The sequence below is a fragment of the Eleutherodactylus coqui genome, chromosome 6, assembly GCF_035609145.1.
Source record: "Eleutherodactylus coqui strain aEleCoq1 chromosome 6, aEleCoq1.hap1, whole genome shotgun sequence".
In the NCBI taxonomy this organism is placed as follows: domain Eukaryota; kingdom Metazoa; phylum Chordata; class Amphibia; order Anura; family Eleutherodactylidae; genus Eleutherodactylus; species Eleutherodactylus coqui.
In genome coordinates, this window is record NC_089842.1 from 169,754,374 (window position 1) to 169,772,802 (window position 18,429).

At 43.2% G+C, this 18,429-nt stretch overlaps 1 protein-coding gene across 1 annotated transcript in view; it reads right to left on the bottom strand.

The window, feature by feature from the left end:
- Positions 1-303: 303 nt before the first annotated feature.
- The window catches only part of RHOJ (ras homolog family member J), a 73,147-nt gene continuing 55,021 nt past the window's right edge, over positions 304-18,429 (bottom strand). The window contains exons 2-5 of the mRNA XM_066608194.1: positions 16,693-16,751; positions 7,836-8,000; positions 2,697-2,792; positions 304-1,043 (exon numbers count right to left, since the gene is read on the bottom strand). Of these exons, the coding sequence (XP_066464291.1) occupies positions 897-1,043; positions 2,697-2,792; positions 7,836-8,000; positions 16,693-16,751 (467 nt within the window). The 3' untranslated portion in view covers positions 304-896. The remainder of the gene's footprint in view (positions 1,044-2,696; positions 2,793-7,835; positions 8,001-16,692; positions 16,752-18,429) is intronic.

Sequence of the window (18,429 nt, forward strand, 5' to 3'; positions counted from 1 at the left end):
AAAATCTTGAAATATTGCTGTGCCTAATATGCCAACCACCAGTCTCATAGTTTGCTTGTATTACATATCTACACTGTACTAAAAAGCTGCTGTCTGACAAGTGTTGGAAGATTTCAGGACGAAAACTACTTCATACCGAGTCACAACCTATAACCAGTATGAAGGCTGCAGCTTGTTGGCATGCGGAGAGCAGTAGTTGTATTGCAGTTGACCAACCACACCCGGTAAGCCTCTATAGGCATCTCTGTTGTGACCTCCATATTTCTCGATCGTCACCATAGCTGGAAACTCAACAGACAAACATTTTGGTTCATGGGTTTTATTATATATAAGCAGGTAAACTCAACTAAAAGGTATAAAACAGAATCAGAACAGGTTCCATTCTCCTTTCAAAGAGATACATTTATCTCTCCTTGGAGTGAATGGAACTAGGTCAGCATGCAGGTACCAAAGAGAGAGGGCACCACGGTACTGACCTTAGTGTTAATGACAGATCATAAGTTTATTAGCTAGAAAAGCGTTCTTATAGAAGTTTCGCCATTAATAGTCCTTCCTACTTGGAAGTCTTATGTTCAAGCCATTGGCTTATTGTAGTATTATTCTGAAGCCCACCCTAATGAATACATATCTAGGATGTCCATTGGAAAAGAAGGCACATATGGTGTATAGAGCCGTATCACAGTGTAAGGGGTGTAGGGGAGGGTGAGATACAGTGAGTTAGATGTTGCATCATGGAGGCGTCACAGATCAAAGGCTCCATATATGACAAAAGTCATTTTCTCTGGTCATATCCTCCACTTTGCTTTGTTCATGAAGGGCTGACCACACATCTGTCCACATTCTGTGCTTTTCCTGAGCCCTGTACGATAGCACCATACGTTTTTTTAGGAATGAACTCAGACAATTGTACAGGAGTTGCGACACTTCCCGCAGCCTCTCTTCTTCTTCTTTGGGTGGAACACGGTGAGAATGGCTTCATCAAACACATTCTTGAGCCCTTTTTGTGTCAGGGCTGAACACTCCAAGTAGCATTGTGCTCCGATCTGTAGAACACAGACTGAAAATCAGCACATATCATCACCATACACTAATTACAGAAACATTTCAACGTGAAACTGATGATGCAATAAAAAAAAAAAAAAGAGCAATTCCTTATGCGGATTTGCACAAAAATAGTACATAAGGCAATTTTTGAATCTCACAGCATCGCTGCAAGTGAAAAATCGCTCTTGTGAACAAACACATTGGAAAACAGAAAAGTTCAGTTCATATCAGTATTGGATAGAACTCGCATGTGAAACTCACCCGGATTGAATGACACGCCAGTACTGGACAAACAAAGATGGACACACCGTTTCTCCAACTACCTGGTTCACACTGTGCATATGCATCGGTAGTCTAAGACACTACATGCTGCTCTAACTGGCATGTGTTGCTGATGTGGGCAGCACTGGCCAATCAAAGCAGTGTATAGTGTCTTAGACTAATGATGGTGATCAGTCAGAGAAGTGGTATGGCTAGCTTTATTTGTCCAGGAGCGGAGGGGTTCTTTAAGGACTTGGGCGCTTTAAGGACTTTTTTACGGAGACTGTTTTGAAAAGATGAGACACCTTGTTTTAAAGGGTTTATGGGACATTCAATTGATGGCCTGGTTTTACGACAAGCCATCAGTGTGTGTGGCTGGTAGTATGTAGCTTGACAGTGGTGTGGCTGGTAGTGCCGCCCCTGGTTACAAAAGCCATGTGCTTGTGAGCCACAATCAACTCAGGGTTACGGTCAGGAGCCATATTAAACTTAAAATCGAGGAGAGAAACTTTTAGGCTAGATCTAAACACAGGTATTGTGGCTCTATTATGGCACATCTCAATGTACATTAATACAACTGCACTGCAAGTTGGCAAAACCCAACAATCGCAAGAAATCCAAAGCAGGTAGATTTCTTGTGATTCTCGAGTTGCGCCAACTAACTGTATGTGGCAACATGATCCCATTAACTTACATTAGGATGTGATGTAACAGGGCCATAATACTATCTTTTTCAGCATGCCATTTCTTACCACCAAAGTCATTATATAACCCTGGTTAAATGTAGAGAAACAAACTGAAATGGCTTCTATTTTGTGATTGTTGATATTTTTTTATTCTATTGTCTGTACATGACTATGGGGGCTGCTATCTTGCCTTTGCTGCAGAGAAAAGGTTTACTACAGCCTCATGGGCCATTCACATAATGTTGAGGAGCGGACCCGTTGACTGCCATGAGATGGTGTTTTAGGCATGCTATATAAGCTGTGCAGAGGTCACTGTACAGGGAGGGGGAGTAGTTGACCACCACCTATTGTGAATGGTGGATCCTGTGTAATCTATATATAGAGATCACCTTTCATTGTAATCCTGCCTGAGATGTTAATGAGATGAATGCTGAAATGTTTTCTCTACAGAACAGGAAGTATTGTCATATTATTAGGCTGAGTAGTCAATGTGAAAACTGCAGGATTTTTGGAATTTTTAAAAAGTCTAAAACATGACATTAAGAATTTTTGGCAATTTGTTTTCCCATTTTCAAACATCTTTAATATAAAAACCTAATTTATGCAATTGGTCACATTCCAATGACTCAATATTTTTAAAGATTTGAATCTGTATTCTGTGACTGGAGGAAGGAGCATATAACATAGTTATATAATACAACCTACCATCTTTGCGAGTTTCATTCCTTGCTCGTAAGTAATAGGTTTTTCTTTCATGTGAAGAAGTCGACCCAAAGTTTTCGGATCATCTCGCAAATCAATCTAGAATTAAATATAGAATTAATAAAGAAACCAGGATGCAGCATGCTGCCACTTATTCACATGCTTTTCATTGGAGATTACAATTTTCTTACTTAATATTATGGACATTATGTAAAGTGCAGCCAGTTTATGCATCAAGTTTAAGAAACTGTGTTATCTGTAGAGATGAGCGAGCACCCAAATGCTCTGGTCCACGTTATTCTAGTAGAGATTTTCGTAAAATTCGAGAGCTCTACTTGAGTAACGAACCCCATTGACTACAATGGGAGACTCGAGCATTTTTTTTTGTGGGACGCCAGGTGACGATCTCTCTCTCCCCCTCTCTCCCTCCCCCCCCTTCCCCCCACCCTCCCCCTCTCTCTCCCCCTCTCTCTCTCCCTCTCTCCCCCTCTCTCTCCCCCTCTCTCTCTCCCTCTCTCTCCCTCTCTCTCCCTCTCTCTCCCTCTCTCTCCCCCTCTCTCTCCCCCTCTCTCTCCCCCTCTCTCTCCCCCTCTCTCTCTCGCTCTCTCCCCCCCTCTCTCCCCCCCTCTCTCCCCCCCTCTCTCTCCCCCTCTCTATCCCCCTCTCTCTCCCCCTCTCTCCCAGACAAAAAATTTGCCAATGGCAGAGTATGTTCGCTCAACTTTAATTATCTGTAATTCCTTAATATCAGGGGCATAACTAAAGACTCTTGGGCCCAGGTGCAAAAGTTCAATTTGGGCCTCCCGCTACTTGCCCCCTATCCACTCTCCCGCAGCTACTTTACCCTTGGTCTGCCCCCCAAAATACAATAAATATATACCGTAGTATAGATACAATGGTTCAGCTCTAGTAACCTCCTAAGTAGTACAACCACCATATAATAGTCAGATGACAGCTCTACACAGTAATATTAATTAAAGCGCAGTTACTTCCAGTGATCATCTGTGATTGGTGTCATCTGCTTTCTCTTTTCTTCTCTATTCGATTCAGACTGCCATGACGATTTCCTATATCTACGACTAGTCTCTGCTTACTTTCCATTCTGCCACTACCCCCAATGACCCTCACAGTGGCTCCCATAGTAAAAACATCCCTCATGTGCCCCACAAAGGGGTAATATTCAGACTTAGCAATAATTCACCCATATTGACCACCAACAGAAATAATGCCAGCTTTGTACCCTCACACTGTAATAATTCTTTATGCTTCACATAGAAATATTTCATAGCACGATGACTCCCTTTCCTTCATGTCACAAATTAAACAGGAAAAGAGAATGGCTGTGATTGATTCATGAGTGCCGTGGCTCAGCCAATCACAGCCAGCCCTTCCTGGAGGCAGGGATTTTGATCCTCCAAACCAGGAAGGGCTGGCAGAAAACTTCACGCAAGTGCTGGAGAGCTTCAGGGAAGAAGACACGCCAGAGATAACAACGCCTCTTAGGTGATGTATTAGGTGATGTAGGTGTCTTATTTACTGCAGCTAGGGTTTATTTTAGGGATAGAGCTTATATTTCATGCCCCCTCCCCCCTGAAAATCCTCCCATGTGTTGCTACACAGTCGACGACTTTGTAGCACCACGTGCGACTTTATAGTGACACAAAATTGTGTTATCGCCATGAGAAAATACAGCGATATCGCACGGATCATCGATGAGATATCGCTATTTTTCTCACGTCCATATCGTATCGCCATGCAGAATCGGCCTAAAGTCTACATCCTGGGTGCCTGGTTCTTGCGTCATGTTCATGGCGGGGGCTCAGAAATTAGCCCATGCCACCCCGCAGTGGGAGCCAACTTCCCATTGCAACAGAGGTGTTCAATGAGAATAGCAATCTCTGCTGTTAACTCCCTGCGTGCCACGATCAATGTACATCACGGCATGTAAAGGGCTCACAGAGGGAGTGCGCTGGTGTCTATGCTATGGCTTGTGATCGCTATTGTGAGTGAAAAGACAATGCAGTATTATAGCTGTTATGGTTCAAATACCTTACAGAGGCATAAAAAAAATGTAAAAACAACAAAAAAGAAAAAAATACTTTCTGGGCACTTTCCCATTTGTTTACAAAAATCTGACATATTTGGTATCATCCTATCCGTAACAACATGTACAATAAATTGTACATACTATTTACTTTGCAGGGCAAAAAACATAAAAAAATCCCCCTGAAACACAAAAGCAAAATATTTTGTTCATTTTGCCTCCCAAAAAATGCAATAAAAAAGTGCTTAGAAAATTTGTAAAAACAAGTGCTTGCAGAGCTCAGACCATGGAAAAATAAAGTTATGGGACTTTGAATGTAGAGATGTAACAAAAAAAAATTAAAAAATTAGTTACCAAAAAGGGGGTTTTACAAAAAAAAAAAAAAATAGCAGAGTTGATGTTTTCTCTCCTGTCCGCCGAAAAAACTAAAGAAAAATAGTACCACTAAAAACCTACAGTTTGCCACGCAAAAAACATGCCCTCATACAGCCATGTTGATGGAAGAATAGAAAGGTTATGGCTTTTGAAAAGTGGAGATAAAAGTCACTTCCTTATGGCCAAAATAGACAGTTTATGACGCAAGAAAACTGAAGGACAGATCAGTCTGCGTAAACAGGTAGTCATTGATCTGCCTGTTTACTGTGAATGGAGGTGGGTGGGCAGCAATGATCTTCAGCCCGCTCCGACTCCATTCACTCAGCGATAATCGTACCTATATAAAAACATTAGTGATTATTGCTGGGACAACTGTTGGCATATCGGTGCTTGACAATCGTCGCGTGTAAAAGCACCCTAAGGGCGCCTACACACTGCCGTTTTTTTTCCTGCGATGCTAAATTGCGTTTTGCGTTTTTTCTGAAGAGCAATTAGTATAGAATGTGTTCTTGTCCATTGGGGGTTGTTTTTCCGGTCCGTTGCAATTTTTAACATAGGAACTGTCAGTTGCATATGTCTCCTTATTTTTCTCTTAATGCACCCATGATTGTCAATGGAAATTAACGAAAAACGCCACGAAAAATGTGCGGAAAACGCTGCGTTTTTCACGCACGAAAATTGGCAACGCCAGTGGGTAGGCGCCCTAATAGTTAAAGGAGATGTCTCGAGGAAGCAGTGAATTTTTTTTTTTGCCCAGTCCCCCTAATTAAGCATACATTACTAAGCCCCCCTGTAAATGACTTTTCTAGCTGGTTTGTACTTACCGTTCTAGCGTTTCAGCAACTTATAAAAGTTTCCCCAAGATGGCCGCCAGCTTTTTTCCCGTCGCTTGCTGTAGCCCGACGTGCGCGCTCCCGAGACGCTGCCAGCTATGTCTCCATGACAACACGACGCCCCGCAGCCGCCGACCGGACCCCTGGAGTGAACACGGCCGACCAGTCACCCACCGCCAGGCAGCAGGTAACCGGCGCAGCCCCCGGCCCCCCCACGCTAGACCCGGCTCCCCAGCGCTACCACCCCGGCTCCCCAGCGCTACCGCCCCGGCTCCCCAGCGCTACCGCCCCGGCTCCCCAGCGCTAGACCCTGACAGACGAAGGCCCCCTCGGCCCAGCGCTAGGCCCCGGAGCCCAGCGCTAGGCCCCGGAGCCCAGCGCTAGGTTCCGGAGCCCAGCGCTGGGCTCCGGAACCTAGCGCTGGGCTCCGGGGCCTACCGCTGTGGCCCGGGACCTTCACCTGTTAGTGAAGATCACCCCCCGACCCATCACTTACCTGGGCTGGGCTTCTCCGCTGGGCAGCTCCAGTTTCTGCACCTTCCTCTAACAGGATGGTACAGAATGGCCGCTCCAGCGCGCTCCCGAGCAGTGACAGCTCGTCTGCGCATGCGCAGAAGAGCTGTAGCGGGGAGCACACTGAAGCGGCTCGTGCTGAAAGGAGAAGACCGGACTGCGCAAGCGCGTCTAAAAAAGCAAGCTGCCAGCGAATTTAGACGGAACCATTGAGACGAGGACGCTAGCAACGGAACAGGTAAGTGGAATAACTTCTGTATGGCTCATATTTAATGCACGATATATATTACAAAGTGCATTAATATGGCCATACAGAAGTGTATAACCCCACTTGCTTTCGCGAGACCTCCCCTTTAAAGTCCAAAACATCAAGACTAGACAGTTTTCATAATGTAGCAGATTTAGCACAATGGCTCTTCTGAATGATGAATCTGTTGAATCTTTAGACTGTCTAGTCTAACTTATCCCAATTAGTGGTCTTATTTTATCCCAAAAATGTCATAAAATGTTACATTTAGGCCATGCCCTCTTTTCAAGAAGCTATGCCCCTTTTCCGGGCAAATTTGTAAAAAGTGTCAAAGTTTAAAAATACATGATAAATGTGGTGCAAAACATGTAAGAAAGTTTTAGTAAACTGACATATTTCCATTATGGATAATGCCCAGGGACGGATAATCACTGCAGGATTCGCGGTCAGATGCGCGCCGTGAATCCTGCAGCAATGTCCATCCATAGACATGCTATGTTAACAGATTCTCCCCTGCTCATAAGTGGAAATCAAATGCGATCGCAGCATGTTCTATTCATCGCGGAAAATCACACGGACAGCTTCCATTGCAGTCAACGGAAGCTGTTTGTACCGCAATTCACCATGCTGTGAGCACAGTGGAAGTATCGTGGAAATCCAAGACACTGCCCAGCGCTGGCGCGTCATACCCCGCACTGCGCATGCACGCCTGCTGAGACTCTCACCGCAGATCCGGAGGGGCAAGTATAGGGTCTCTGGGGGGCGCCGGGTCTGATTCCGATGCAATATTTTTCAGGCGGAACCATACCCGACCGTGGGCATGAGGCCTTAGTAAATTTTGCCCCATTGTATACAAAGAAATCTTCTAATGTTGATAACCGATTTGTAAATATCACACTTATACATAATTGATAATGCATGAAAACGAACAAAGGAGGACTAATTAAAACCATAAAGTATGAAAAGAGTGGGGTAACGCATAGAAGGGATCCACATTTTGCCCTGGGAGGATTATCATCCTGCAAACACTTCTGCATTTGTATTTTAATTCTCCATGAAAGATGAAAACTTGTTTCTAGACGTCCTCGTACTTCATTGGTAGTGCTATACAATGCAGTAATTCTATTTACCTGAGTACCTATTAAGACATAGGGGACATGTGGCATACAAGCCCTGAGTTCTGATACCCATTCCTCCTGGACGTTATGGTAAGAAGCTGGATTGACAACCGAGAAGCAAATCAGGAAGACATCTGTATTGGGGTAGGAGAGGGGTCTGAGCTGGTCATAGTCTTCCTGTAGAGAAGCAATATTAAGAAATATTAATATACACAGCTACAATCATCTCTTTATCTTTGCCAATGAAGATTATCTCTCTGTTTGTAAGCAGAAATCAACATCTAATCTAACCACTAGGTGGCAGCAAATACATAGTTTTTAAAGTCCAGTACGAGTTTGACTAAACAAAAATAATCAACGCAGATCAGCTCTGCAAAATGGAAATGTATTGTTATAGAAAACACATTACGGGCTATAAACCTTCTAGTACCAGAGTCCTCATATATTATAATGATGTGCTGGAAACTTTATGGATTTGCTATGTTTGCTTTTGTGATCCATTTCTAGGAACCTGTTGTGGCTTCTATTTTGTGTCTGACCTTTTTTGAACGAATGTTTGATTTACTTTCCCCCAATCTAATCCATTACCAGATCCAAAGGATTTCCTTAGTGCTTCCATTATGGTTATTTTGTCTCCATTTGACAAGTTCCCATCAGGATCAGGTTTATTCAACAAGACAGACAGATACAACAAGACAGCATTCATTGTATGGCATGAGGCTGGGGCTACGTAGAGACTTTATTGCGCAACTTTCAATTTTAAATATTGAGTGACCACTGCAGTTCACAAAAGTGCAGTCAGTTGTATTGAGCTCTCCATATTAAACAGGAATCACAGTGGTATAGGAATCTATATTTTTATATCAGAGACCCTTCACAGATATAGATATTTAAAACTTAATAACTTTTATTAAATATTTCTAAAAACGTGGGCTCACATATAACGCACAGATGTAGAAACAATACAAAAAGATAACCAAAGATGTTTTAAGATTGACCCTGGTTAGTGATCGTATAGAGTAGCGATTTTCTTATTCACTCACAAATAAAGTTAAGTCGTCGTAAATAGATATATACGAGTCTTACGAATACCGCTAATAAGGAGAGATGATGGTAACTTTATATATGATGGTTGGGCCCAGAGTTGAGTCCCATAAACCACCAAAGATGTGCCGACGTCCGAATGGTGGGTCTTTAATCCTTTAAATAATTACGCGGTGCGTGAGTGGTGAATAAGTACCCAGTTGTACCACGATGTTGTTTTACACACTATTATATTGTACACCGATAGTGTTAGACAAGAGGGCTCATCGCACATCAATAGTGCCAAACAAGGCTCAAAAGGGCTCCGCACATCAATAGTGCCGAAAAGAGGCTTAAAAAGCTCTCAAAAAGCTCGACGCGTTTCCCTATCCTGATATAGGACAGTTCCTCAGGAGCGACGGTGATTGTCACTGTAAGTTACTGTAAAGTACTTGTAAGGAAACAAAAGTCACCAGGGTTCAGTAAGTTAGTTCAATCTTTCATTAAGATAGTGGGACCCAGTTTTGGGTAGCACCACCTACTTAAGAAAATTTTTTCTGTAAGTTACGGTTACCACTTCCTTATTTCCACATCCCCAGGTCCCGGTTGGTCACTTATTGCATCATAGGTGTGTATAACTTGATGCAAAATAGTGACCCCCCCCGGGCTCTCTTTCTGATATCCATCTCTTGAATACTCTATGACCCTCAAGGGGGACTCCCTTAAAGGTTCATATACTTATCAAACCACTTTAGGTATTACCCTATAGCATTATCTATTCATAATGTAATCACGTGGCACCTAAAAAATGTTATCTGACACATCTTCCATTTATGATTCAAATATTATTGATATCATTGGACTTACATACGACACTATGTCCCTGAATGAGTGAAAATGATATGACAGAACCATTAGGGGTTAATCTTGTCTGACCTGAACATAGAAGGGCAACAATAAAGACATGGTGACAGAACCATCTTGGGGTCAGTAGACCTTTTCCGACACTGACAACATTTAATTTCTAGCGGCCGCTGCATAATGCATCTTCCAAAACTAAAAAGATTATAAATAATGCATAACCTCTCGATCCTCCTTTCATTTACTTGTTGAAAATACTATTAGGACCTTTCACTTATCGTACTGAGCCCGATGGGGGGGGTGTGACCTCTCTGGTGGTTGAGTGACGTTCGACCACGCCCCCTCTTACCACTAAGTCTCCAGTGCTGCTCCCTGGAGTATGCCCCGAGTGATGACGGGACACCTCTATCCGAGATATCTGTTTACCATCTGTGTCCCGTCCAATAGGGAGGCGCGCTGCGCGGTGACGTCACCACGCGACGCGCTATGCGTTCCGCTCTGGAACGCATAAGTGACTTTATGGTACTGATCACACAGACTGGGAGCCCCTCCCTCCGGGGTGACGCCACGCATGATGACGTCATCCCGCCATGTGAGCTCATATATGTGAGCCCACGTTTTTAGAAATATTTATTAAAAGTTATTAAGTTTTAAATATCTATATCTGTGAAGGGGCTCCATATTAAACAGGAAGCGCTCAACAGCTGTCCCAGCAATGATCATTCCTGTGCTTTTACACATCATCACTCAGTGAATGGCGGCGTAGCGGGCCGGTGATTGTTGCAGCCCGCAGCCTCAATTCACAGTAAACCGTTTATAGATGAACGACTGCCTGTTTCAAATTTGCCCTTGTTTCATGTAGCAACCAATCACAGTGCAGCTTGCATTTCTTATGGAGCTCCTGAAAAACAAAAGCTGTGCTGCAATTTGTTGCTATGCAGAGTTTTTTCCTTTAACAATTTCATTAATCTTCCCCTTTGTGTTTTTTCCCAACTATTATCTATTCAGAGACCCACTACATTTTAGTTTTTCCATTGATGAAATTGGGAGGGTTTTTTATTTTTTATTTTTTTGCAGGACAAGTTGTAGTTTCCATTGCTATGTCATGTCTTTTGTGTAGATGCACTGTGCAAACTGTCTAGTCTCTTATTATGTGAATTGCACAGCTGCAGCATATGAGAGGTTAATGTTTGCAAGTGGCTGGGATATGTCCGGAAAAGCATCAATATCTGTCTAGTCACATGATGTCTGTACCCTGTAAATGCTAGTTATTGGAGTGTGGTGAAGTAGTCCATAATCTTCAATGGCTGTGAGAGGAGTGAGAATGCCAACCACATGGGGGTACCTTTAACCCTCATGTGGTGAAGAGAATGGAGGCTGAGGAAAGGTATCTTGATGTCCCTATCTCAAGAACCTTCATTTAAGAGTGAGAGCTGAGTGGAAAGAAGAGTCCGCCGTGCAGTGATCCAGGTTCGGAATCAAGTAAATATGAAATGATCCTACCTCCATCTTCCTCCGGAGTGTTCCCCTTCCAGGAGCGGTACCTTACAGATAATGTGAACTGTAGGACCGGTGTCATCCTGCGTCTCCTCTCTGACCTCAAATCTGCTGTCCTACCTGCACTGGTGTGTATTAAGCTGTACGCTGTCAAGTTACAAGTAAAGTTTTTTTCAGCTCCTGTCCATTCCCAGGGACTGAAGTACTAAGGTTATTTGTGTGTGTGTGGACTTCCTTCATCTCTCCCCCGAGGATCATACCGGTGTGTAAGGAACGGTGGTGTCACACGTGACAAGTCTACAATCTACCACACGTATACAGGTAATTGCTGTCCCAGCGTTGCCTGGAAGAGGCCTAGTGATACTTGGGCCTAGGTTGCTTGCATCCCTCCGGGGAGGAGTCTGGTAAGAGCCACTGTGACAAATGCCAACTCTACCCTCCCAGCTCCTCAGCGTGGGTCTCGTGTCTAGGTGGCCGCTGGGGCACTACACATTTACAGATTCATGAGAATGAGTACATTCTGTTTTCATAAAGGGTCTGCTTGAGTACACATTTTGGACAGAATTTGACTTTTCATGCAATTTCTTACTTTTGATACAAAGTTGCCTGAAGTTGGTTATGTACATATAAACGATAGAATCATAGACTGGTAGAGTTGGAAGGGACCTCCAGGGTCATTGGGTCCAACCCCCTGCTCAGTGCAGAATTCACTAAATCATCCCGGACAGATATTTTTCCAGCCTTTTTGTTTGAACACTTCCATTGAAGGAGAACTCACCACCTCCTGTGGTATAGAATGGTAGAGTTGGGAGGGACCTCCACAACTACTAAGTTGTATTTTGATAACCCATATGCTGGGTGCTCTCTATAACATTTCGATTTGGTAGCCTAGTCACCTTTTGTGGCATTCGGTATATATTTAACACATTTGTAGATAACAGAAAAATATTGTATGCTCCTGTTGATGTAGATGATTTTTTATATATATATTGCACACCATGATATTAATTTTTCCATTTTTCTGCTTGCTTCTGAGTTTTAGGTTCAAATGTCTGTTTTAATGCATTAAGAAAAAAAAAAGGATTCCCATTTACAAAAAGTTGCATGAAGGTGAACATTGCAGTTGTCTTAACGGGTTTTGATAGCTACTAGCAGGTTGTCTGCTCTCAGGAAATATATAGTGTTTAGGAATGCAGTTTTCAATGTGTGTAATTCCGGTATTTTAAAGGTAACTTAAAAAAAAATTCTAGCTTTGAACCATATTTTTTGCCTTTCGAGCTCTGGTTTTGATATAAAAATGTGTGCATGTAGCCCTAGACTTAAAGGGGTTGTCTCGCGGCAAACATCAAAATTTTACCTTACCCCATTCCCCCTGTCACCCCCCTGGCATAAAATAGCAATTTAAAGCGGTTTTTAAAGCACTTGCTACTCACCGATCCGACGAAATATGGAGTTATAAAAATCTTCTCCCTAAGATGCCCGCCAGTCCTTTCCCAGGGATGCACCGCGGTTTTCTCCCATGGTGCACCGCGGGTCTTCTCCCATGGTGCACCATGGGCTCTGTGCGTTCCATTGCTGATTCCAGCCTCCTGATTGGCTGGAATCGGCACACTTGACGGGGCGGAGCTACGATGACAACGCGGTGACCAGCTCTCCGGCACAAGCGGCCCCATTCACCAGCCAGAAGCACGGACTGCGCAAGTGCGTCTAAGAACGCCAGAAGACATCAGAATTAGACGGATCCATGGCAACGGGGACGCTAGCAACGGAGCAGGTAAGTGAATAACTTCTGTATGGCTCATAATTAATGCACGATGTACATTACAAAGTGCATTAATATGGCCATACAGAAGTGTATAGACCCACTTGCTGCCGCGGGACAACCCCTTTAAGGCTGGTGACACGCGACTATGTTTCAACCCCCCTTTTGTGTGTAATGTGAATTTGTGTACCAACCTGACTGCAGGCCTCCTGACCAGAACATCTTTTTCCTGCACCGTCGCTAGGTGATGACGCCAGTACCCGCGACCTATCTGCAATGTCCAATGTTGGATGCACTTTTATTTTTTAGGAGGTAATGTGCGTCTAATATTTTGCGTGGGTCACCTTTAAGCTACTATTAGCAAATTTAAGCAGTACACTTTGTGATAAAGTTGCCTAAAGGTGCCTCTTTGTGTGTATTTAATGCTAAGTTGCATTTTTAAAGTGTGCCGGGCATCTACTTTTAAACAATATGTGGCTGCTTGGAATCCCTTTTTTATTATGTAATTTAGGTTTTATTTGTACACGTCAAAAATGTGAGAACTGTCCTAGCTACTGGAGGGGGCTAAAAAATAAGACAAGGGCTCAAGAACAAAACAGGGAAAAAGCATTAAAGAATTTAAACTTTCTAGCTTGGAGGAGAAAAGGTAGACGGAGACATGATGGAAACCTTTATATATGATATAGGAGGAGAGAAGGGAGAGGAGTACATGATGGAAACCTGCATATATGTTACAAGAGGAGAGAAGGGAGAGGAGGACATGATTGAAACCTTTAGGCTGACTGTCGACAGGCGATTCTTTACTGCATTTCCCGCAGCGATAATCCGGCCGCGGGAAACGCAGTAAACGCTTTCCATAGACTACTATGGAAAGCGCAGCCCTGCTGCCCATGAGCGGAGGATCATAGCGATTCTCTGCTCATGGATCTTAAATCGCTGCATGCTGCGATTAGCCGCGATTCTTTGCAGTGAGGCTATCTGTCAGATAGGCTCAGCGCGGAGAACCGTCAGCTCTCCCCTGCTCCCCAGCGGCAGCTCTCACGGCAGAGATCTGCCGCAGGATATCACTACTCCCATGGACATGAGCCCTTATATAGGTTACAGTAGGAGAGAAGGGAGAAGAGGACATCATTGAAACCTTTATATATGTTACAGGAGGGAAGAAGAGAGAGAGAGGACATGATGGAAACCTTTATACATGTTACAGGAGGAGAAAAGGGAGAGGGGGACATGATGGAAAAACCTGTATGTATATATATATATATATATATATATTACTGGTATAAATAAGCTTTAGGAAGGAAGTGTATTTATTAGGAAGCTAAATGCTTGAACAAGGGGGAACCATCTGATATTAGTTGGGAGGAAGATGCTTGGAATAAACGTCTAGCAGACGTCGTTGTAAAATCAGCAATAAGTGAATGCAATATACCCGGGATAAGGGTAGATCTATCCTAAGAGACAAAACACAAATAAGGCAGACTAGATGAATCATGTTGTCTATTTCTACCCTCAATTTTCTATGTCCAAACACCCCTGGGAGCAAAAGGGTTAAAAAATAATAGTATTAGGCTGTGTAGCAGTAGACCATGCCATACAGATATACAAAATGCTCTGAATAAATGGTAATTATACACAACAATTACCAAATTAGCTCATTTCGAATATATTTCATTGAGGGAAAAGAAAGTGAGCCGGTGCGCCTGTGTAATATGCAGCAGTTGGGGAGGCGACTCTCGGCTTACCCCATCTGTCCTTTACCTTACAGTAAGTGGCCCTGTCACAATGTGCACACAGTGATACTTGTTTCTTACAGTAGGATCATTGGCGCCAGCGTGCAAGTATAATTAGTCTCAGGAAGAAGGACTCAGCCATTTAATCCAGCACGGCCTGAATCAGTTACATCAATAACCTTGTAACTTGATGGGACACTGTAAAAATGCAATCTTTGCGTTGCAGTGTGGCATGAGTCACCATGTAATGTGGGCAGAGAGCAGCTCATCAGTCTTCTGTCTTGTTACTATTGTACCGGGGAAGAGTCGGACTATAGAAAACACCTACGTACGAGATGTTGGGATTATTACAGGTCAATAAACACACATTGACACATCTGTGGTTAATAATTATTACATTCTGATTTCAGAAACTGACAATTCGTCCGCTTTCGCATTGGCATATTGTCATTGTGCGACGGGCGCTGCCAATAGCCCATTGATTTGTATTGGGCTTTTCACACCAGCATTTTTTTGCATGTGCGTATTAGTTCTGCAAAAAGAAAAAAAATCACAGCATACGTTGTCTTGGTGCCAATATAGTGCACGGGGATTGGTAGCACACAGCAAGTACACGTCATTGCGTACTTGCTGCATTTAGCTTCAACAGAAATTCTTACTTTGTTTGCGCCCCCAGTATGCATATATGGTGTCTTGAGTCAAAAAGGCGGCGCCATCGTCCTCGTCACAGCAGAAACACAGCCAATCTCTCTATGTATTAATGTTAGGAACACTTAAATCGTGCCGTACGCCCCTCCAGCTGCATCTTCCCACACGATAAGGTCAAGGTAAATACACTTTGCATCTCTGTACACGTGCGGGAAGGACGTGGCTGGAGGGGCGCACGGTATGTTCATGAGATTTCAGAGTTACCAGTGCCGACATTAATACTCAGAGGGAGGTGGTGAGTGGGAGGAAAGGTCCGGCTTCTACTGTGATTCGCTCACTTGGGGGTATGATGGACCTGCCTCTTTGATGCAAGACGTGGGATAGGGGATAACTTACTGATCACTGGGGATCTGACAGCTGAGACCCTTACTAATCTGGAGAATGGGGGTCCCCTGTTCTCCTCATTGTGGTGTTACTGCACCCCCTGCAGTGAGTAGGAGATGGGATGGAGTGGTGGTTGTGCAAGCGCGCTGATGCTCCATTCAGTTTTATTTGGATTGTGGAGTTACCCTTGCAGCAAGAGCCTGCAGTGACAGGCAGATGGGTACAGGGGGCCCCGTTCTTGAGATTGGTGGGTGTCTTAGCAGTGAGATACCCCACTGATCACCAAGTTATTTCCTATTCACAGGATAGGGGACAACATTTCATCTTGGTACAGCTCCTGTAAAGTTGGATCATCTCTCCTGACATGTCTGTTTTAGTACATACTTCCATTCCTTATAACATAGCAATTCTGGAGCAGCATTTCTTTCAAATTTGCATTGTGCCATTCCTCTACCACTCCTTCTGGACATATATGAACAAATTAACAAAAGGTTGTTACCTTGTCAATGGGGCGTAGCCCTACAGCATCTAACACTGACCAATCAGTGCTGATAGCAATATACCTACCAACAAGGGGAATAGTACCGCCCAGTTGTCATTTAATTTACACATTTTCAGGAGCCATAACAGAGGAACAGCACAATCTAGAGTTCTGAAAAAAGGTCCAGAATTGTTATCCTATGAGGAATAAAAGTATTTACTAAAACAAACATGTCATCGGCGCTGAAGGGTCTTCTTGAAAGTTACCAGTGGCTATATAGTTTCTCCCTGGTATTGAGCGATACATATGGCAGATTGTCTTAGAGCGCTTTAGGTATCAGAAATGGAAATGCCCTAATTAAACATGATGGGACTGCATTATGGATTATTGTAACACTGACAGCTATTTCCAGTTTTTACAGAAGTTTTTTTCCCTTAATTGACAGTTTTAAAAATGAAATATAAAAGCTGCAGCAAATACCTGCCCTGCGGTGTCATAAAGTCCCAGGAGATACTGCTTCCCTCCAACCGCCACAGTCACTGAAAGACAAGAACATGTGAGGATATTAGCCGAGGGGGCACTGCTCATCCGTCAGCATCCAGGCTTGTAATATTCTGCTAGTCCCCATTTCATTTCCTGTAGCCATGACAGAAGTGAACAGACAGATATCATGTTTCGACGGAGGCGGTAGAGGCCGCACTTTAAACAGATGGTCCTAGTCAATGTGTGGAGTGACTGCGACATATTTCTTACAGTCTGTCTCTGATTAGTCATTTAACACACTCCAGAGACGACGACGCTCGTTTGTACTATACATGGAGAATAAACCTTGGCGTTCATTAGTCACTGGAAATACATTGACAAGACATCCGTGTGCTAAATAGTTACTGATAAAAAATAGGGACTCAACATCTGCTGTTACTTCATAATCCGGAACACGAAAATGACAATCTGTAGCCATGAGATAGAAAAACCACATGCAGAATAAAGAGGCTCCTGATAATGATAATGCTATAGTGATCAGTTCTCAATCTCTTGCATTATATCTCCATATTCCTGGAAAGTCAAAGTGGCAGCTTGCAGTGACCACTGAGGGGAACAAACTATGTAGGAATTTATTATGGAGTTCGACAGGAGTTGTAAACAGCTCCTAAGTTCCTCTAGTGGGACAGCAACTGACAGAAACTAGAATTTTTTCGTTTAGCTTCATGATTGTGTGATGGGAAGCAGGGAATTTGGAGTACTGGAATAGAAAATGTAGCACCGACCCAAATGAAGATGTAATACCCAATGAATCAGTACAGGATAAAAAAACAAAAGTAAACCGTGAACAAACTTGGATGTTCAATTCAAGCTGGATAAAAAAGGAAAATAAAAACGTTTGGCAATTGAATGATGATTCGAATGCCATCTATAGGCCTGTAGTATAAATGGACCATCAACCTGACTAAATTTTATGTTGCTTGGATGGAGACTGGATAAGCAGCTACTAAGCTCACATATCACTGCTTATCTTATTGCTGTTTTGTGTATGCCCCCACAGATTTTACACTGTTGTTGTCGGATTCTGATAATGTTGATGGATGATTTAATTTCTATGGCCTATTCAAGCGTGAATTATTTGTGTAATCTATACTAATCAGAAATGCTTCTGCTTGTTGTGTGGAGTCACAAAGGAGGTACTATTATAAGTACTCCTGTGAGTGCTTTGTACAATCACTGTGTGGGGCATCAATGGGGAAATGTTATTGTTTTGGGGTACTATTAATTTGTGCGGGAAAAAAGAAGGTACTATTAACATATGGGATTCTATGGCTAACAAGTATATGTAGAGGTTGGGGATAAGTAGGAATCTGCTTGAAAATTGAAGAGCCAAAAAATGTCTGCAGAGACAAATTGTGCCCGAAAGAATTTGTCACAGCGGTCTGGGCTGGATGAAGAAAAGAAGAAAAGTGAAAGTGAATGACTCCAATTAGAGAGGTCACTGGATTTAACTAACTCTACTGTATCGCACAAATATATATATATTATATACATATTTTCTTGGGGTGGTAGGGTATCTTTATAAACCCTCGCAACGCTACTACTGGCTCCTCCATGTGCCCTATTATCCTGCCCATTGCAGAGTTTCTGGAGCCAGCATAATCAAAGTTTAAAGCTACCCTCCAGGCCTAGAGAACCTAGAATGTCTGAACCGCTTCTCTTAGTACCTGATGT